Raw genomic sequence first — 21,650 nt, 5'->3', positions numbered from 1 at the left:
ATGGGGTCACGAAGAGTCGGACACGACTAAACGACTAAACAACAACAACAAGTTATTTTAAATTTATGTGGAGTGCCTTATCTGAGTGGATGGAGCAGGGGGCAATGATCTTATCTTATCTTGTTTGGAGGCCACGGCATCCAAAACAGCAAACAATTATTTGTGCTTGCCCTTCATATGAACAAAGGACATACACAAAGCTACAATTGCTTGCACACATGTAACTATGGCTTGCTATGCACATTTGAGCCTGTAGTGCCAAAGCATTACAGTCGTACCTCTGGTTACAAACTTAATTCATTCCAGAGGTATTACAAACTTAATTCATCAACTAGATGGACTCGTAATCAGGGGTCAGCAAACTTTTTCAGCAGTGGGCCGGTCCACTGTCCCTCAGACCTTGTGGGGGGCCGGACTATATTTTGAAAAAAATATGTGAACGAATTCCTATGCCCCACAAATAACCCAGAAATGCATTTTAAATAAAAGCACACATTCTACTCATGTAAAAACATGCTGATTCCCAGACCGTCTACGGGCCGGATTTAGAAGGTGTCTGGATCACCCATGTACTAGATGGAGCAATGGTTTTATTTGATATGATAGCTTCCTATGTTTATTTATTAAATTTTTATGAATAGCTCTGCTGAATTAGACCTAGGCTCTAGCATAATGAAAGAGGATGAAAACCTTTTTCCTATCTGTCTTATCTAACTCATGCCATCTTTTTGTGTCATAACATCTCTATCAAGTCTCCTATTCCTTGCCTTTTTCTATACTAAAAAGCTCCATGCACTGCAATCTTTCCTCATAGGGCAGTTGGCCCTTTGATTACTTTGGTTGTCCTTTTCATCACCCTTGAATACTCAATGTTCCCAACTCCACATCACAGCAAAAAAAAACCACCTCTATAGCAGTCCTACACATAACCTGTATCTATGGAGTTTTACCCCTCAATACATGATTCTCCAAGGTTTTTTCTAGCGCTGCTACCTGACCTTCTCCAACTAGAGATGCTGGAGATTGATCCTGGCCCCTTCTGCATGCAAAGCAAGTGGTCTACCACTCAGCTATGACCCCCTCCTAAATCCAGGTCACCATTTGCCATAATTTTACAGTTTCTTCAGTAACCTAATACTTCTATGGTGCCAATTACACTGTGAATCACTCTGACTGGACAAGATTCTGTTTCTTTTCTTTCTTTTTTAAAAAAGCAGCAATGGAAAAGCCTCGGAGGACTGGGGACCCATGATGAACCATAACTTCCAGATTCCCCGCCTTCTCTTCCTTCTTTTCTTAAAAAAGAGTGAATCTCTAACATTTGTTGGAACTGATAAATATGATGCAAAATGTACAAGCAGTATTCTTCTCATGTTTTTGTGAGGTACTAGTCTGCTCCTTCTCTTCCACACCCCACGAAGGTTCCTGTGCAGGAGCTACAACACATGAAACCTCCAGATTTTATGGCTCATCTAAAAGCTTGGACCAGACACTTACATTTTCAATCTCCTTGGTCATTTCTTCCTTCAGTGATTTGTTCTCTTTTTCACAAAGCTCCAGTTTCACAGTCACATCATCAGCTTCCATTCGCGTTTTCACCACCTGGGGAAAAGAGGTTGATGGGTTGTGGGTTTTTTTGAGAAAACGAACATGTACAGCAGCTATATTATCAAATGGAATTGAATTAATCATGTTTCAGTTTTGGTTTACTGAATGCAACTATGAGAAATCTGAAAAGAAAGTATTAAAAGTCTTGTTCACATAGACAGTCCATATTTTTTAATCAATCCTCAAAATAAAAGTCATTGCAGTTATGTTCGCACCAAAAGGAGTTAAAACTCAGAGGGAGATACACCCACTTGCCCTGCTGAACTGCTTTTCTCCATTTGTGTTAGAACACATAAACTCTACCTTTACAGGTGCCTTTGGTTCATATGTTAGAGACAATTTCCTCTCTAAATACCAAGAGTGGAATAGAATTCTGAAATCCATACCCTACGGCTTTACTCTTCATTAATTAATTCCACAGTGATGGGCTCATGACCATAGGTTAATTCCACAGTGGCCATCGTTCTGTGAATCACTCTGACTGGGCAAGATACAGTGTAATGAATCCTCCCATTGTTCCTTAAAAAAACAACACCACACACCCAGTAATAGAAAAGCCCTGGAGGCATGGGGGTCCATGATGAGCCATAATCTCCAGATTCCTAGCTGTTCTTGGGGGAAGGGAATCTCTAGTATCTATAGAACCTGATATATTTGCGGCAACATGTACAGGGACCATTCTTCTCATGCTTCTGTGAGCTTCTCCTGCATGCAAACCCTTTATGCATAGACTTTGAAAGAGCCTAATTTTACCACAAGTTGAGACAAACTCATTTCAAGTGTGACAGTTCAGTTAATAAAAAGGTACTCTAAATTAGTGGACAAGGCTTTTATACAGAAGTGCTCCAATTTGTTGGCTTTCCTCTTCGTCGGCCTTTGCCAAGCTGGAGTCTTCTCCAGATGTTTTGGGCTACACCTCCCCTCATCTGCAGCATCATACAGCTGTGCTGCCTTGGTCTGATGGAAGCTGTAGTCCAAAACATCTGAAGGGTCTTGGTAAAGGTTGCCATTTATGAGCCTAGCCTAAGCCAAGGCATCTGCATCACCCGAGTCTTTCATTGCTGCCAAGAACAGAGTGAGACAAGCTCAAGTAAGATAAGCCTTCGGGGACTTGAGAAAACTAACCAGTTTAAGCTTATTTTATGCTTTGCAGCTCTCAAATCATTCTTTGTATTTGATGTGCATTTGTTTATTGCTTTTTAATTACTACCACAATTAGGCACCTCTCAGATTTTGAAATACTGTAATCCATCTTGGGTAGGGGTATTTTTTTATTTTTGAAAAATACTAATAAAGGGCTACAAAATGAAATAGACCAGCTTCAAATCCTTTCAGTAACACTAAGGAAGAAGAGCAGGTGCTTTTCAGTTACACCCACCTCTTGCAAATATCTAGAAAAGAAATTGCCAAGTACTTGCTTAGACAAAAGACACAGAATGCCTGGAAACCAAAATGCAACTATGCCCCACCCCCCAAAGTTCCAGGGTTTTTGAGCTCGGCAGGGCATTCCTGCCAGAAGACGAAGAAGGAAAGAGGGTGCCAAACGTCGTTCTAGATCAGTACCTGGTTCTTGTAACTTTCAATTGTCCCTTCGTAGTTCTTGAGGGATGCTTTGAGCATTGCTATTTCCTGTTGAGCTTTATTCAGTTTTTCTTCCACTGGGAGTATGCTATTCTGTAGGAACCAGAAAAGAGATGTGTTCAGTCAGAAGAGAAAGGACTGCTGGGCTGCACAACAAGCATCTCCCTCTCCCTCTCATGAGAGAGTCAGTGTGGCGTAGGCAGTTAAGAGTTTCAACTAGAACCTGGGAGACCAGGGTTCGAATCCTCCACTCGGCCACAAAGCTCACCAGGTGACCTTCAGCCAGTCACTCACCCACAGCCTAACATATAGTATTTTTCGTTCCTTAAGACGCACCCGACCATAAGACTCACCCAGTTTTTAGAGGAGGAAAGCGGGGGGGGGGGAATATTCTGAAGCAAATGTTATACTAAACTATTTAATAAACAACCGGTATATCAACATAATATTTCAACCATGTAAAGTGAACAGCAGTCAACAGTAGCAGTAGAGAGAGAGAGGAAGAGAGGGAGGGAGGGAGGGAGGGAGGGAGGGAGGGAAGGAAGGAAGGAAGGAAGGAAGGAAGGAAGGAAGGAAGGAAGGAAGGAAGGAAGGAAGGGGTGAGAGAGAGTGAAAGAAAAAGGGAGAAGGAAGGAAGGATGAAAGGGGTGACCGCTGTTGGGGCAAAGGGAGAGGAAGGGGACAGCCTAAAAGCGCCGCTTTGGGGCTGCCCCTTCCTCCCCCCTTGTCGCTGTCAGGGCTAAGGCGGCCCGGGGCTGCTCGTTCCTCTCCCCACCACCACCACCCGCAAAAGCAGAGTGCGCTGGCGGCAGCAGTGGAGGAGATGCTTGACAGGGAGCCGGCTCCCGCCTGCCCCTCCTTCCCATCTCCCTGTAAATGAATGTGCTCCGCTTGCTTTACAAGGAGTCTTCACACCATAAGACGCACCGACTTTCCCCCTTCCTTTTTAGGAGGGAAAAAGTGTGTCTTATGGAGCGAAAAATATGGTACATCACCGGGTTGTTGTGGGGATTAGAGGAGGGAGGGGGAGAAGCATGAGCTCATCAGGAAAAAGATGGGATGAAAATGCAATAAAATAAACAAACAAATCCCATTTGGAACATCTCCTGCATTCTCTCAACTGAAACGATTGGAAGTTATTTAAAAAATGCTCCTGTACATCTCATCAGATGGTGGAATTGCCCTTAACAGACCTAGAGCAGCTGGTGCCCTATGAATGTATGTTTTTGGACTACAACTTTCAACAGTCCTAGCTAGCATGATTGCATTATGCTGGGCTGATGGGAACTGTAGCCCAAAACATCTGGAAGGCCCCAGCATGGTGAAGATGAGGACTTTTCTCTACCAACCTTCAACCTCTCATTCTCCATTTTGAATGAGGTACTTTCTGTGACCTGCCGGTGCAGTTTGTCCACCATGGCATCTCTGTCCTCCCGCATCTTGTCTTCCATAGTGTTTTGCTGTTCCACCAAGTCTGAAATACGGCTTAAATACACGTCAGGGAAATATACATTAGCCCAAGGAAGAAAGCAGTTCAAAGCAGAATTTAACAAAGATGACCATCTTTTTAAGGCACATGATTCCCATATAGTAGAAGAGGGAAATCTGTGGCCCTCCAGATGTTGGCTGGGGCTGATGGGAATCTAACAACAACGGAAGGGCAACCGACAGCCCACCCGTTAGAGACAGCCAGTGTTGTGTAAGGGTTAGAGTGTTGCACTTAGGCTGGAAGAGATGAACATAGGATCAAATCCCCACACAACCACAAATCGTGGATGACCTTGAGCCAATCATTATCTCTGATTTCTCTTGCAGCAAAGAGAAGAGATTAATGTTTATATATTTAACAATAATCTGGAAAAATTAGAGCCGCTTCCTAATACCACATGCAACACATCCCCTTTCATTTGGCCAAGGAACTTGAAAAGAACCAGGCCTAGGAATTCACACTAAGGTAAGTCCACCCAACTGTGCTATTATTCACATGGGAAGAACAGTCTCAATCCCCCTATAGAGGTGGACCCATTATGTATGAGAGCCAAAATATATCAAGCTTTGCATGTAAGGGGCACAGGATCTTTGGAAGACATGGGATTGTTTCACATCTAATGTCAAACTGAAATCAAATCCTAGGCTATCATCCCAACTTGAAATGCAAAAAACAAACCATGGTATGCCAGCTCGGATATTAATGACAAATGAACTGAGCTAAGAAGGCTTGGTCACAATTTCAACCCTGGGCTCCAGGGGAGACCAACATCTTCTGACATCCCAACTGCCAAGGAGCAGCTACTGGAAACATTTTACTTTGGATTTCCTAATGGATTCCCCTTTGCACTCAAGCTATCTGGATCCTAGGAACACACTGTGCAACACTATTCCTCAGTTTTGGCAATTGTATAGAATACCTAGATTTGCTCAGTATTAATTCATGCACTTAGCTTCTTTCATATTAGGGAATTTAAATCCAAGTCCACAATCAAAAATCATACTGGTCTGTCTCATAATGGTAGTGAAATGCTGGATATTTTTAAGTTAAAAAAAAGGTAATTTCAATTTTTCCATTTAAAAGAACATACCAAGAGTGGCTTACAAAATGTATAAAATACCTCACAGACATAATCAGGGATTCAACTTCTTTACTGTCTTTACTGGCAGCAATTTTTTTGCGCAAGGCTCTCACTTGCCCGTTTCACTACACTGGGGTGGTAAATGTCAGATCTGAGGGCCCACTGGTATCTCTTTCTGGCCCTCGGAACACTTCTCAGACCAGACTGTCCTCTCTGCAGGCAGCTGTTGTCTTTCATACCCCACACCCCGTTTCATAACCTGACCTCCTGTCATTTCTATAGCCATTCTGCAGAGAAGTCCACATTCTTTGACAACCTAGGCCTTGAAAGCAGACTAAATGCAAAGAAGCCAATACCAGCATTCTCTGACTTATGCAAACTCGCACAATTTGAACCCCCTTTAGCACAGAGCACCAACAGGATTATATGCTGTACACAACACAGTTCTGAATGGGTTTAAAAAAAATAAACCACAGAGCTGGATGAACTGCAGTCACAAGTTGTGGAGGAAACAGAAATGGCAGAGAGCCAGGACATATGGCTGTCACCTTCTTAACTAACTAAAAGAGAGTATTGCAGTGATGGGAAAGCTGTAGCTCTGCAGTATTGCTGGACTGCAATTCCCTCTACCCCAATCCATTGGCTATGTTGGCTGGGGCTGGTGGAGCCCAGTACCTTCTTCAGGAGCTACAGGCTTCAGGAGCCTACAGTAATCTTTTGGATCTGTGTGCTGTGCTGCCTCCCATCCCATCATTTTGTGAGCCAGCTCCAAATGTGACGGCGCAGCTCTCACCTGTTCAGCATCACAATCTCAACTTCCAGATCACTTTTGTCTTTCACCACCTGGTTGTAGCGGCTTCTCCATGATTCCAAGGTGGACAACGCCTCAGCAACATAGTTGTCCTGCCAAGCAAGGCAACAGGCAAGGTCAGAAGAGCAGTCCCATTGTTTGGCATAGAAAACAATAACTCACCTGACACCCCACACTAGTGACAAGTTGCGCAAAGCAAATACAGTGGACATTCGGGTAACGTAACTTTTGGGTTGCGAACATGGCAAACCCAGAAGTGTATACTTCCGGGTTTCGCCGTGCGCAAATGCGCAGAAGTGTTCTATCGCACCGCACATGTGCACAGAAGCGGCGCCTCATGTTGCGGACTTTTCGGGGTACGTAAGGGCCCCCAGAACAAATTAAGTTCATATCCGGGGGGTCCACTGTAGACTTTCACAGCAGCCCTGTACTTCTAGTCACCTTCAGCCAAAGCCAAGCCTAGAACATCAAGGCAAGCCCAATAAAGATCAAATGCTCCTCTATGTCCTAACCAAGTTAAGTGGTCAACAGCATGCTCATTCCCCCCATGCAGATTCTCCCCTTCTATTCCTTTTCAGCTTTCACAAGGGTGGCACAGACAGAGTTACATCCGCAGTGATGACTTTGATTATTCCTTGCTTTAAATTAAGAATTAAAAGCTGTTTTGTTGAGAATCAATAGTTGTCATTTATCTCCAGTGCATCATAACACTAAGCCATGTTAATGTTGGACAGGAAGGGAAGGTGAGAAGAACAGAAGGAAGAAGATGATGATAGGGAGGAAGTGCATAAGCCTATGCAGAGCTCCCAGGTAACATGTAACCATGGTTTACAGATAGGAAAACAAACCAACAAACCAACTTTCCACAGCAAATTCTGCAACCTGTGAGTTTAGCAAAGCTCTTTCTCAGGCAGAATGAGGCAGCTGTGTCTTTCGGACTATTTAACTGGCCTATACAGCTCAAAAGCTTAAATCTCTCCAAGGAAACCTATGGACCAGGGTCCACCCCCCCCCCATGTTCTGCAAATCAAACCTCACAAGTAGCCAATGCCACTCCACAAAACTTTGTCCTAACAGTAAGTCATGCCCTGACATGGAGGCCACCGGAGCAACCATCACCTTTTCTGCCAGCTGGGCGTTCAGTTGATCAGCATACTCCTCACTGCGCTCCGCTCGATCTTTCTGTGCCTTGATTGCATTCTTCAGGGCTTCCTTGTCACGCTCAGTCTTCATCTTCAGCTCTTTCATCTGTTCCATGATATTTTCCACTTCTGCCTTGTGTTGAGATGCAACACGCTCCAGATTCTGAAATGAAGGCAATCAGGGTACATGAAGGAATTAATTGTGCTTCAGGCAGCCAAAGACCGACTTTTCCTCCCCACAAGAGCTGAGAGCAGAGCAAGGCAACATAGAGAAATGTCTCAGACCAGTCTTATAATATCCAAAGACTAGCAAAACTAGCTCTACACAGTCTTAGTTCTGCATCTTTTTCTCGGTCGGTATATTGAAGGAAGCTGTGTTCCGTCACCCCTTTCTTCACACTTATTCCTACCACCAAAAGTTTCTACTATAATCTCTAGCTATCTGTCTATTTATTCTGGAGGATCTGGGGCAAACCACTGCTCTGGGGCAGGATTCTGGAACAGATGCAGAACCACTACAGAACCCCAAGTTTTTGTATCCTTTCCCTACTTCCGACCTAAATGATTATATATATATATATATATATATATATATTGTCATTCATGATATTTTTGTTTCTGTAATTTTATTATTCTATCCTGTTTTTCTTGCTTCAGGACCTTTTAGCGAGAAGTGATGCACAAATTTAATAAACCTAAAGACCAAAGTGGCTCAAGAAACTACTGGATATTTTAGTATAAAAAAAAACACTAGCTAAAAGTTTATAAGTACAGTAGCTATGTTAGAGGACAGGAAGCATCCATCAGCCTGGGAAGCACAAGAAAACTGATGAGACCAAGGGTACATCTAGCTTAGAACTGTCCTACATAGAAACACAAAAGAACCACTGTTTAACTGGGCAGTTTTCTTTATGAATTACTTTTAATATAAGAGCTTATAAAAACAGCAGGCAGCAGACACTATTTTAAGAGGCTCCCGTTTCTCACACACAGGAGGGAATGCCGCTTCTAAAAAGCCTATGGCAAGACAAACCATATCAAAAGCTAGTACAGTAAATGTCTAGCTTCAGAAACACTGTTTCAACCCATAAGAGAATATGACTAAAACATTTCCTTAAATGAGCTCCAACAGTATTTTAATACCATCTCCCAAATTTCAAAAAGCAGGGAACAGATGAGGAACAAGCAATGCAATAATATGTATACTTACTCAGAAGTAAGTCCCACTGTGTTTAATGGTGCTTACTTCCAATTAAGTGTGCACAGGATTGCTACTTCAGTGACTTAAGGTGACCCAGAATGAAAGCAATGGTTCTTTTCATACATGGCATTGCCTCACAAACTAGCACTACTTGAGCTCCTAAAGGACACAGTTGATGGACTCATGGCTAGACTGAGTTGTCATGTATAAGTCCTGTAAAAGCCTTTGTCTTTTCCTCGTTCTGAGGCCATCACTTTGAGGAAAAATACGACAAGGCTTCCACAGCTTGGGCAAAGCTCAGCTCACATGAATAAATGAATTCCATGAAGGCACTGCAAAATCCAGGTTTTGGAATTTAATTATTGGGTGTGGTATGCATAGAGTCTGGGGAAACTGAGGTGCAAGTTGGGCCACAATCTGACTGTATTCATGGAACATGGCAAACTGCTTCCATTCATCGAAACATTAGCCATACCCCTGCTGGAATAAATGCCCCATCCCCCTGTTTGCAGAATGCATAAAATTCTGTGTGTGACCCACGTCCCCACCACCTCATTCACCACAATCCATTCTGAACTCAGGCCTAGTCTAAACGAGCAGCAAAATGAGGTGGCTGAATTCTGTGATGGCAGAACAAACTGTACCAGTTTGGACTGTGCCAGAGAGGTAGTGCCACTTTTCTTTTGAATGCGCTCCTATGTTAAAAGCCCTCTGCACATAGTAAGTGACCACATAACAGAGAAGAAATCTGCATGGTCTTCCTCTTAGTGTACAGTGGAACCTCGGTTTATGAATTTTCAGTTTATGAACGCCGCGGACCCATCTGGAACGGATTAATTCACTTTCCATTACTTTTAATGGGAAAGTTCGCTTCAGTTTATGAACGCTTCAGTTTATGAACAGACTTCCGGAACCAATTACACCCATGCTTCAGTTTAAGTACTTCGCGGACCCATCTGGAACGGATTAATCCACTTTCCATTACTTTCAATGGAAAAGTTCGCTTCAGTTTATGAACGGTTACTCCGCAGACCGTCTGGAACGGATTAATCCACTTTCCATGACTTTCAATGGGAAAGTTCGCTTCAGTTTATGAACGCTTCAGTTTATGAACAGACTTCCGGAACCAATTGTGTTCATAAACCGAGGTACCACTGTACTAACTAAAAAAACGCACACACTCAGAGCAACATTAAAAAAACAATCGTTTTCCTCCTCCCCCAACCTGCAGTTTGAACTGGCAGAGTCCACTGTACCACCTCATCTGGCTGACTGTAGAGCACCAGGCACTGTTTGCTCAATATCACAAAGATACTGTACCCGGATCTGGATCTGCAGGCGGTTATTCTCCGCTTCTTTATTGCGCAGCTGTGCCTGCATGTGGCCCCTCACGGCTTCCATGGATTTGGAGAGTTCAGATGCGGTCTTTGCTTGATCCTAAAAGAAGTGGGGGGGGGAGGGAAACAGATGCATAAGATGAAGCTCAGCTTCTCTAAATCTTCACCCTATTGTTCCCCCCCCCCAATTTCACTGTGAAGCCAGGTAAATGCTTCCCAGCCAGATGGGAAGGGTAGAAATAATAAAATTATTATTATTATTACTATTATTATTATCTCACAGCATAAAATGCCCCAGGAAAAAAACTTACCTTTTCTGTCTGTATCTGAACAATTAGATCATCAACTTCTTTTTCTTTCTCTTGCAGTTTTTTTACCAATTGCTGCAAAACAGAGAGCCCACAGTGGTCAATGATGACAATCATAATTATTTATCAAGTGTTCAAAATTTCCTTGGTGATGTGTAACAACTGAAACAACCAAGCAGCCCCAACTTCAATCTTGTATTTAAGTACTAGCCTGGTAGGCCTAGGTGAGAAGGAACTCCATGTAGGTCACGGAGTGGGCGGGTGGGGGAGTGCCAGAGGGCTTCCTCCTCCTCTGCGCCCAGCACAGAAATGAAGCAGGCTGCTGGAGGGATGGACACTCCACCACCACCCCTTCCTGGAAAAGCAGGCTAGTATTATTAATTTTCTTTTGTGGACAAGTAACTGTTTTGCACTTATTTACAAAGCAGCTCTAACAGCTGGCTTATAATCTAAGAGACGCAACAGCAAAGTAAAGGAAGAAACAGGAAAGTGAGCAAACTGAGGCTCCACTTCTAAACATTGATGTAACCCAACCCAATGAACTTATGATGAAGGGTGGATAACCAATTGAAATATGTAAAGGTAACTTGCAAATTACACAAACTTGACTTGTGTGCAAAAAAGTTTTTTTTTAAAATAAAAAGGGTGCAAAACTCTGGGGGGTGGTGGTGGTGATGATAGGGGCTTTCACAATCCCACCTGCCACTGAACCCAGTGCATTTTCCCTATACATGATTTTTGCTTTACCCTGGAACATAACCCCCATGTAAGTTGAGAATCACCTATAACAAAAAGCTACGTGAGGAAGAAGAACTGAACAAAGATTCATTTCCTCTGGGGACTGCTTACAAAAGAAGTATGTTAATTGATGAACTGGTCCTCAATTGTCCTAGATAATTTCCCCCATTTTACAGATCAAGGAACTGAGGCAAGTGCCATTTCTTCATTAGAAAACTAATGTGCCAGTTGCACCTCCAGTACAACCTGGTTTTCCTGTTTCAGGCACAGCACTTTGTCCGCAGGCAAGAACTGAGCATTTTGTTTCAAGAACATAATCTTAAGTCTCTTCAATATACAAGCAAGAAACATAGTGAATTTCTGGCATATATTTACCGCTTTTTCGGCATCAGCTTCAGTAAGCCTTTTCATTAGTGCCGCCTGCTGCTCAGCCAGCTTCTGAGAGTCTTTCTGCAGAAAGTGTTAAAGGGAGAGAGGAAGAAACCAACAGGATTTATGGAAGATTTTTTTTAAAAAATCCTTCCCTTTTTCCTATAGGGCTGCCTTTTGCAGAACAATGATGGTGTTGCTTCTGAAAGGGTGTGTGTGTGTGTGTGTGTGTCGCTGACTTCTGTACGAAAAAGAAAACTATATGGTAATGATATAAAATGATAGTAATGAGAATATATGTAGATAAAAGACTACAAAGTTAAGATAAAATAATGTAAGCAGTAGTATTGTATGTACAAAAAGCCAGAAAGAGGAAGTTGAGAGAAGTCGGGGATGGGGGGGGAATGGGTTGCTTGAATTTTGTTTTTATATTATTTATGTGACTATGAGAAATTTAAATTGTAAAACCTAATAAAAATAAATAAAAAAGAAAAAGAAAACTATAGCTTTGTGCCCATTTCCCTAATGCTAGCAAACCCAACATTTTGTACAGTGGTGTACAAAATAAGCAAAATTGCATGTGTGTGTGTGTGTTATTACAATACAGGACACTAATAGGCAACCCTTTTGATTATGGAACTTCCAATATTATTCTAAACTTTAGTAATCAGAAATGAACAAAAGCAGATTAAAGAAATAGAATTCAACACCACACACAATCATAAAATCTTTTTTAAAAGTTGGGAAAGGGTAATGAAATCTTAAGGGCACTATGGAAAAATTGAGGTGGCCATCCCTAGGGGGAGAGTATAGAAAGCAGGAAGTACTGTATTAACTGTAACCCAGGGATAGCCAAGACAGTGCCCTCTAGTAGTTTTCAGACTAAAGGTAAAGGTAAAGGGACCCCTGACCATTCAGTCGTGACCAACTCTGGGGTTGCGGCGCTCATCTCGCTTTATTGGCCGAGGGAGCCATCGTACAGCTTCTGAGTCATGTGGCCAGTATGACTAAGCCGCTTCTGGCGAATCAGAGCAGTGCACGGAAACGCCGTTTACCTTCCCGCTGTAGTGGTACCTATTTATCTACTTGCACTTTGACGTGCTTTCGAACTGCTAGGTTGACAGGAGCTGCGACCGAGCAACAGGAGCTCACCCCGTGGCGGGGATTCGAACCGCCAACCTTCTGATTGGCAAGCCCTAGGCTCTGTGGTTTAACCCACAGCGCCACCCGCGTCCCAAGTTTTCAGACTAGAGTGGGCCATATTCAGGCACAAAAGGAATTGGGAGTCCAGAAGAATGGGGGAGGCACCATGTTGGCTACCCCTGCTGTAACAAATTCTCTTGCCAATTGCACGTTTAAGTTCAGGTGGCATCTGGTGCCACGTGTTGAATCCCAAAAGTCTTGCCCTTTGTGCTTTCAAACAGCTACTACCTCACTAATGTGCACACGCAAGTTAACGAAAGATGCATGCAGGAAAGGAAAAGCCTTGTGCTCTGCATTTCTTTCCCTTGCTGTTTAACCACAAGGTCACCTGTCATCACCATGCTTCCTACCAAAAATATCCCAGCTTCAGGCTTGTGTTTTTTGCAAACATAAAACAAGCAATCCAAGACACTTCAAGCTGATTGTGAGAATGATCAGCATTGCAATCTGCCTAGATATTTTGATCAGAAAATTTGTGTTTTGTTGGACCAGTTTAGGTGCAGACGCGATTTCCAGCGCTGCGCGGGCGGCTCAGTTCAGGGGTGGCTCATGGGCCGGTTAAACAACCCATGTGGGCTGCTTGTGGCCCATGGGCCTTAGGTTGCCGACCCCTGATCTAGATTCTAGAGGCACCAAAATAGCTACCCCTGAGGGAGACGAGTCAGATTTACCAGTGGGCCTACTCAGTAGAAGACAGCTTCCTGAAGAAGCAACTTCCTCTTGCATGAGCAGATTTTGAGAACCAGATAGGAATTTACCCATGACAGCATTATGCACTTCTACTACCCTGTTTGTGCAAAACTACTAGCAGGCATATTTGCTGCACACGCAGTTCTTTAGGTCGAGTCCAAAGAAAAGTAGGAATCTAGTACCAAAGAGCAGGTGTTTCGGTCCTCACTCACCTCTCGACCATGTTGCTCTCTAAGCAGGTCTCGGAGTGTACGGTTGGTTTCCTCAAAAGTACTTAACTTCTGCAACAGCAGTTCTTTTTGCCTGGTAAGTGTGTTGATGTCCGAGACTGTCATGTTCTTCTCCTGGGGGCAGGAAGAAAAAAACCAAAGCCAAGGCTATCAGATTTGCTATCCAGCAGTACAGCTTCCAAATCTTTATTCAACAAGGCTTTGCCAGTTACATGTGTGAACAGCTTCAGGGCAAGTTTTGGATGGCAGAAAGATCTACTATTTCTGCTATTCAGGTGCCATACTTAAAAATAAAATTGTTCTCCAGCGCTTTACATTTGCCACCTTGCCTACAGTGAAATCTAAAATTAGCAGAGCAGAGCTGCAGATATTAACAGATCAATTCATTACTTGATTAAAGTTGTAGGATTGAATAAAAAGATGCCACTGCTTAATTAGGAAGCAAAGTCTTTACTTGAAAATTACGGTAATTTTTTTAGTACATAGCTCTAGGTGTAGAGCAAGCGCCAATACATTTTGCTCCAACTTATCCCAATTTCACATACAAAAGTTGACTCTTACACCGGGAACTAAACAGTGTCCTCTGCTGTCAATAAAAGCAGCAGGACAGTTTCCTAGAAGGAATTAGCACCCATATTAATATGGATCTTGAAAACCAGGAGACTTACTGAACTGCAAGCAGTCAACTGTTACTTCCATGCAAGGAGCACAATTTAGCTTGGCCAGGTTTTAACTTGCCACAAGTTTTTCCTCAAACTGTGCCCATCTACCCATCAGCTGGCATCGCTTGTGACATCAGCCAATAGGAAGGAGGACAAAGTTTAATCTTCTGCTGTTGCTGTAATGGGAACAGGATCACACAGCCTAAGCAGCAGGATTAAAGGTGGGAGCCTGAGATTGGGTACTTGAAAGGCTTTTGCAAATCTCCTCCTTCTTCCCTTCTAAATTCCTGGTTCCAAGCAAAGTCAGAGCACTGGAGAAGTTCCCTCCTTTACTTGCAAGACTTGCCTCTCTTAGTCCCTTCCTGATAAGGCCCCTGGAAGCTAAAGAGGTCGCCCCCCCCCCCACTTTATGTAGGAAGCATGGTGCCCTCATTCGTGAGGGCATGCTGCTTTTTTGTGGGATGGTAGTTCACCCTGGGAAGAAAGACACAGCTCACCCTTCTGGTGGGCTAAATCTGCAAGGCGGGGGGGGGGGGTCTAATCAAGCAGGGGGGTTAAGTCTAACAGTCGAGTGGGAGCTCCTTTTAATGTCTCCGTTAAGGGGCGCACACCCACGCCCCTCAACAGAGAGGTTTAAGGGAACCGCAGCCCCGTCTCCAGCTTGCGCCAGCCGGAGGTGAGAGGGGGCTCCTTTCAACATCTCCGTTAAGGGGCACACAGCCATGTGCCCGAGTGGAGAACTGTGATGGAGCCTGCCCCTCCCCATCTGAACAGCAGCGATCATGCTCCTACTCACGTGCAAGCAGGAGCCGAAATAGGACTCTCACAGCTAGGGAGCACATTGACAGAGCCCCCACCCTGCCACTGGCTCGTGTGAGCTGGTGGCAGGTCGGGGGCTCCATAAAACTGATTGGCTGAGGCGAGGGCAGAGGCGCACGCCTCAGCCAATCAGTTTAAGGAAGCAGAGGGAGGAACAAGCTATATCATGCCTGGCCGATGCAGCTTGCTTCTCCCTTTGCCAGTATGAGGGACAGACCACGATGGCGGTTTCACTTGATGGGATATCACTGGTGAAACGGCCGCCACTCCTGAGTCCGCTGCCTTCAACGCCCGGCTGCAGTTTGTTTCCCCCTCAGCACGCTGGGCGCTGGTAGCAGAGGAGGCAGTGGCTTCATCCACGATAAATTGCTGAGTGAAACCACCATCATGGTCTCCCTTCTCATACCAGTCCTGAGCAATATATCAATATGTCGCCCAGGCCTGCAACTCTCCCTTTGGTCTCCCCTGCCAAGTCCCGTATTGTTCAGGAGGGTCCACCCAGTGCTCTGGATAGGATTTTTTGAATGGGAGTGGGTGCATCAGGAGAAAAAGAGAATCGAGGCACAAGAGATGCCCTGTCTCATGAGCAGAACTGTTTTCCAGGGGCTCCAAATCCAACCCCCTCCCCCCGCATTCTGAAGTGGTGCACAATGTAGTGTTACCACCTCATCTTCCTTGTACATCTAGACAAGCTAAAGCAACACCGCCTGGGAATGGACAGGGGAGCAGCCTGTGGCACTTTTGCTCTTTTCCCAGTCAAGAGACTAAGGCAAGCCACCAGATTCCCCACCAAGACTGCCTGCTCCTCCTTGGGGATGCTCCCAACCACCACCTTTGAAAAGCTTGACTGGCACATACAGATTTTAGTTTGCTGATAGCGTCCTTCAGGGCCTTGATCTGTTTGGCAGCAGCTGCTCCATCTAGCTCAGCCTCCACTAGCTTGGACATCAAGCATTCCTTCTCGTGCATCAAGTGCCGTTTCTGAAGTCTGGAAAGGAGTAATGTGTTAATCCTCAAACAGCATAGGACAGGGGGCACAGGATAATTACTTATTCATTTTTAACCCAAATTTTATTAAAAAATAATAATAAATCATTTTCATAAAAGGTAGAAACAAGCAGGTCAGAAAAGACACTAGGCTGGAGACTGTGTCCCTGATGTGCCAGTTTTAAACATATAAAGAATCTTGAAACAATTATAAGGAGGCACTTAAAAGTAACAGAATTCCTCGCCTCTCACCATGAAGAAGCAGCCTACCAACTCAGGATTCTGCCACATGTTTAGACCGAGCCTGAACAACATAATCACAACAACAGCAGAAGGCGTAGGTCACACCACATTGCTCTTAGTTGCCCAGGAGCTGCAGTCTATCATTAGAAGTTTGACCCTCTCCTGACAGTTCTGCTGCTGCTTAAGAGCACCTGTCTGGGACAAATGGGGGCATTTCCCTTGGGTTTGACACAGGCCCCACAGGAGCAGGGGTAACAGTGCATACAACAGGGTTGCCATTTTCAGCGACTTCCACCCAGACTGCTGAATCCTGGCTATGTCAGGGATATTTGGTTGTAATGGTTCAGATCACTTATTCCAAGAAAGCCCTGCTGCTCTGAAGCAGAGAGGCTGCTGCAGACGAAAGAGGCCAAGTGTAAAAATCATAACCCTGCTTCAAAAGTGAGAATAAGAACCCACTCCTGCACGACCACAACCACCTGTAAATTGCAAAGGGCCGTGGGCTTTGCCCACAGCTGCTCTCCCAAACCCAATGATATACAGAGATAGGAAGGGTGAAAAGCTTAATTACATGCTAAGGTCTTTCTCCTCCTTCATACGTTCAATATTGCGCCGGAGAACAGTGTTCTCATGCTCTGTCTCCACCAGTTCCTGAGTGACCTCATCCAGCTCTTCCTTTTGCTCTTCAAGGAGACGCTTAGCCACACATCGCCCATCATCCCGCTTTGGCATTTTGATCTGAGGACATATCTGAGGACACATCTAACAAATTCAACAGAGAGAGAGAGAGAGAGAGAAGAGAATTTCACCCACAATGTATCTATATATGAAATGACAAAAGAGGTGATGATAAAATGGGCAAGAGATTTTGGGTATAATATTGAATATGATGCGTGGTTGAAATTGTGGAATCAAACACTGAAATTCACTGCATGTACCGCTTTGAAAGAAAATGTAATGAAAATGATGTATAGATGGTATTTAACACCAGTAAAATTAGCTAAGATGTATAGAATGAATAGCGAATCATGCTGGAAATGTAAGGATAAAGATGGTGAATTTTATCATATGTGGTGGACATGCGGAAATGTAAAAAGATTTTGGGAAATGATATATAATGAACTGGAAAAGATTTTTAAGTATACCTTTTCCCCAAAAAAACCTGAGGCCTTTCTATTGGGACTAATAGGAGAGGAGATTGCAAAAGGATCCAGCCTCTTGGCCCACCAGGTCCCACCAGGACCATGAGGTATGCGAGGGGGGGGGGAGAGGGAACGCCAACGGAGAGTGGGCAGCTCCTGCTCTGAGGCCAACGCCCGGATCCGACCCCTTCAACTGCCGGGCCACGCCGGGAACATGAGCTATACAAGGGGGGGGGGGAGGAAACGGCAGCAGATAGTGGAGGACTCCTGTTCTGAGGCCGACGGCCGGATCCTGCCCCCTCCCCTGCCTGCCCTGCCAGGAGCATGAGGTATACGAGGGGGGGAGAGGGAATGCCAATAGAGATTGCAGGAGACCCATGCCTTTCGGGGACCCTCAATGGGTTGGGACAGGGTGGCGGGATTTACCAGAACGCCCTTGGGGGACTGTGAAACAGGAGGCTAGGGGGGCCTTCTCTACTTTAACTACAACCCTCCTATCTGTGTCTAATCTACAAACGAAACGTACATCCATTCTTAGCCTCAGCCACAGCAACGCTAGTCAGAAAATAAAAATACTTTGGCCAACAAAGTTAGCAAGATTTCAGTAAAAGGGGAAATATTGCAATTCTGCCCCTTCATCCAGCCCATTCGAAGTGGAACAGCTTCTGCTTTGCCCAAAAGGAAGGTGGGCTCTAATAATGCAGAAAGTGAACACGGTCACATGAACGGAACCCCAGTACTTGGAGCTGTTCCATTGTTACAGCATACCGTAGTGTCTAGACTAAATGCCCCCAGTCTTATTCTTAGAGGGCTACAGTTTGGAGGATGTCATTTGAACAGGGCAACATACGATATACCAATTTACATGGTAGCCTGAACATGAAGAGCAAGTCAATAATCCTCTTAATAGAAGCCTGCTAATTTTGCTACAGCTGTTTTGTTTTGCTAACTTTGGAAAACTTGTCATCAGGCACCTTTCCTTGTTTTCTGCTGTCTTTTTTAAATGCAGTTTTTTTTAAAAAAATCAGAATAGGTGGGGTGGGGAACCTGAGACCCTCCAGATGCCCATCTCATATCACTCCCAGCCAGCATGGCCAGTGGTCAAGGGTAATGGGATTGGAATCCAGCAACATAAGGAGTGCCAAAGGTTCCCTGTTTCCCCTTCAAACTCAGGTTTAAACAATGAAATTGACTGGCAGAAGGATGGGGCGAAAATCTTCATGCAATTCACCCTAACACCACAAGATGTTTTAACAAGGGGGTCATTTTCTACAAAATTGTTGGAAGATGAAGAAATATCAACTCAACTCTGACTGCCTCACCTCATTCTTCAAGGTGCCCACCACGTTCATTAAGCTCCCTATCTTCTTCTCGTACTTGTCCATTTTGCAGTGAATGGCGTCCTCCTCGTCTGTTGAAAGATCACTCAAGCGGAGCACTGACAGTAACTTATCTGAATCTGGAGGAGTTATTTCCAGGCGATGGGTTGGTCCCTGATTGAGGAGGATAGGACAGAGGCTATTATTTTGCTTCTTACACCTTTCCTCTCGAGAGGATTTTTTTAAAACAACAACAAACTATTCTTTAAAACCTGTTTTTAAAAAATCATTCTACAAACAGTTAAAAACATCATGATCTCGGGGATGCCCGGAAAACTGTCATTCAGCCATCAAACTCCCGGGGTAAAGAGGAATGATTGCTCTTTTAGGTCCTTGATCCCAATCCATTCAGGATTATATATGCTGGTACTAACACCATGAATTGAGCTCGGTCGCTCACCAGCAGCCAATGCAGTGCTTTCTGGACCAGTGGCATATGGTTTCAAGGGGCTGCCCCACTTACTACCCAGCAGCTGTATTCTGCACCACCCTCCACGCTGTCCTCAAGGGCAGCCCCACAATTTAACTAGCTATTAACAGACAGGTCCTCAGCCTTCCCTCGCCAGGCGCCAAGCAAGCTGGGGCACCAGCAGCTCTACAGGAGCCAGGGATCCCGGTTCTGCCACGTGTGCTCCAAACGCCACAACCTCATCCGCAAGTACGGGCTCAACATGTGCCAACAGTGCTTCCGCCAGTACGCCAAGGACACCGGCTCCATCAAGCTGGATTAAACAACTGTCCACCCACAGAGATGGCCTGAAGAGGACGGCAAACATGGAAGCTGCTTCGGCCGGATGAGACCCTCTTGCCGCACATAAAATGCTTTTGTCTCCAGAAAAATAAAAAATAGGGACTTGTTGGCCCGGATTCTCAAAAACAAAAAACAAACAGACAGGTCCTCAGTTATTTTGTCTGATGACTTTTTAATTAGGTGTCATGCCACGTTGCTCACTCTTCCAGGACTGTACCGAAGAAGAGAATATGAGTCAGTCTCCCATCTCCATTGTTAAAGGGAAATGCTGAACTGGAAGATTACTTCACTCAAGTAGATGTGTTCAACTCCGCACGCATCTGGCTGGGTTTCCCCAGACAGTCTGGGTGGCTTACAGCGTATATAAAAACATAAACATCAAGCGCTAAAAACCTCCCAATACAGGGCTGCCTTCAGGTGTCTTCTAAAAGTTGTGTAATTCTTTATCTCCTTGACATCTGAAGGGAGGGCGTTCCCCAAGGTGGGTGCCATTACTGAGAAGACCCTCTGCCTGGAACAAGCAGAAGACCCTTGGAGGAGGACCTCAGTGTCCGGGTTGAGCAGTGGAGGGGGGGGGGAGAGACACTCCTTCAGGTATACTGTGTCAAGGTGGTTTAGGGCTTTCAAGGTCAGCACCAACACTTTGAACTGCACTTAGAAACGCACTGGGAGCCAATGAAGATCCTTTAGGACTGGTGTTATATGGTCCCGGTGGCCGCTCCCATTCACCAGTCTAGAAGTCGCATTTTGGATTAGTTGCAGTTTCTGGCTCACCTTCAAAGGTAGCCCCACGTAGAGCGCATTGCAGTAGTCCAAGTGGGAGATAACCAGAGCATGTACCACTCTGGCGAGACAGTCTGCAGGCAGGTAGGGTCTCAGCCTGCGTACCAGATGGAGCTGGTAGACAGCCGCCCAGGACACAGAATTGACCTGTGCCTCCATGGACAGCTGTGAGTCCAGCATGACTCCCAGGCTGCGCACCTGGTCCTTCAGGGGCATGATTACCCCATTTAGGACCAGGGAGTCCTCCACACCCACCCTCCTATTGTCCTCCAAAACAGTACTTCTGTCTTGTCAGGATTCATCCTCAATCTGTTAGCTGCCATCCATCCGCCAACCACCTCCAGACACTCACACGGACCTTAACTGTCCTCACTGGTTCTGATTTGAAGGAGAGGTAGAGCTGGGTATAATCCGCATACTGATGAACACCCAGCCCAAACCCCCTGATGATCTCTCCCAGCGGCTGCATGTAATTATAAAAAGCATGGGGGAGAGGACAGAGCCCTGAGGCACCCCACAAGTGAGAAGCCAGGAGTCTGAACACTCATCTCCCCACACCACTTTCTGGAAGGAACGGAACCACTGCATAACACTGCCCACAGCTCACAGCTCCTCTGGACGGTCCAGGAGGATGTCATGGTTGATATCAAAGGTCACTGAGAGACCCAGCAGGACCGGGAAACAGCTTTCACCTCTGTCCTTAGCCCACTGGAGATCATTGACCAGTGAGACCAAGGCCGTTTCAGTCGCATATGAGGCCTGAATCCCAACTGGAAGGGGTCTAAATGGTCTGCATCCTCCAGGCATGCCTGGAGTTGTTCAGAGACCACCCATTGCTCAGCAACCACCTTGCCCAAGAATGAAAGATTTGAAACTCGGCAATAGTCATATTGGCCAGATCCAAGGATGGTTTTTTTAAAGAAGCGTTTAATAACCACCTCTTTCCGTGGGTCTCAGAAGGCTCCCTCACAGAGGGAAGCATTCACCACCACCAGAGCCCATCGCCCAGCCCTTCCTGGCTCACTTTTATTAGCCAGGATGGGCAAGGATCAAGGAGACAGGTGGTCGGTTTCACTCATCCAAGCAGCCTGCCCAC

The 21,650-nt window shown here is 45.1% G+C and overlaps 1 protein-coding gene across 7 annotated transcripts in view; it reads right to left on the bottom strand.

Moving 5' to 3' along the window:
- The window catches only part of ODF2 (outer dense fiber of sperm tails 2), a 39,363-nt gene that overhangs the window by 10,788 nt on the left and 6,925 nt on the right, over window positions 1-21,650 (bottom strand). For all 7 annotated transcript variants that reach the window (XM_035112906.3, XM_088665340.1, XM_088665341.1 and 4 more), the window contains 12 exons: window positions 18,964-19,134; window positions 17,071-17,261; window positions 16,128-16,257; window positions 13,771-13,902; window positions 11,672-11,746; window positions 10,562-10,633; window positions 10,234-10,350; window positions 7,690-7,875; window positions 6,553-6,662; window positions 4,539-4,674; window positions 3,172-3,282; window positions 1,498-1,602 (listed from right to left, as the gene is read on the bottom strand). In XM_035112906.3, the coding sequence (XP_034968797.1) occupies window positions 1,498-1,602; window positions 3,172-3,282; window positions 4,539-4,674; window positions 6,553-6,662; window positions 7,690-7,875; window positions 10,234-10,350; window positions 10,562-10,633; window positions 11,672-11,746; window positions 13,771-13,902; window positions 16,128-16,257; window positions 17,071-17,261; window positions 18,964-19,134 (1,536 nt within the window). The remainder of the gene's footprint in view (window positions 1-1,497; window positions 1,603-3,171; window positions 3,283-4,538; window positions 4,675-6,552; window positions 6,663-7,689; window positions 7,876-10,233; window positions 10,351-10,561; window positions 10,634-11,671; window positions 11,747-13,770; window positions 13,903-16,127; window positions 16,258-17,070; window positions 17,262-18,963; window positions 19,135-21,650) is intronic.

This window comes from Zootoca vivipara, chromosome Z2 (genome assembly GCF_965207765.1).
Source record: "Zootoca vivipara chromosome Z2, rZooViv2.hap1.1, whole genome shotgun sequence".
Classification (NCBI taxonomy): domain Eukaryota; kingdom Metazoa; phylum Chordata; class Lepidosauria; order Squamata; family Lacertidae; genus Zootoca; species Zootoca vivipara.
This window is presented reverse-complemented; position numbering and strand designations above follow the sequence as displayed.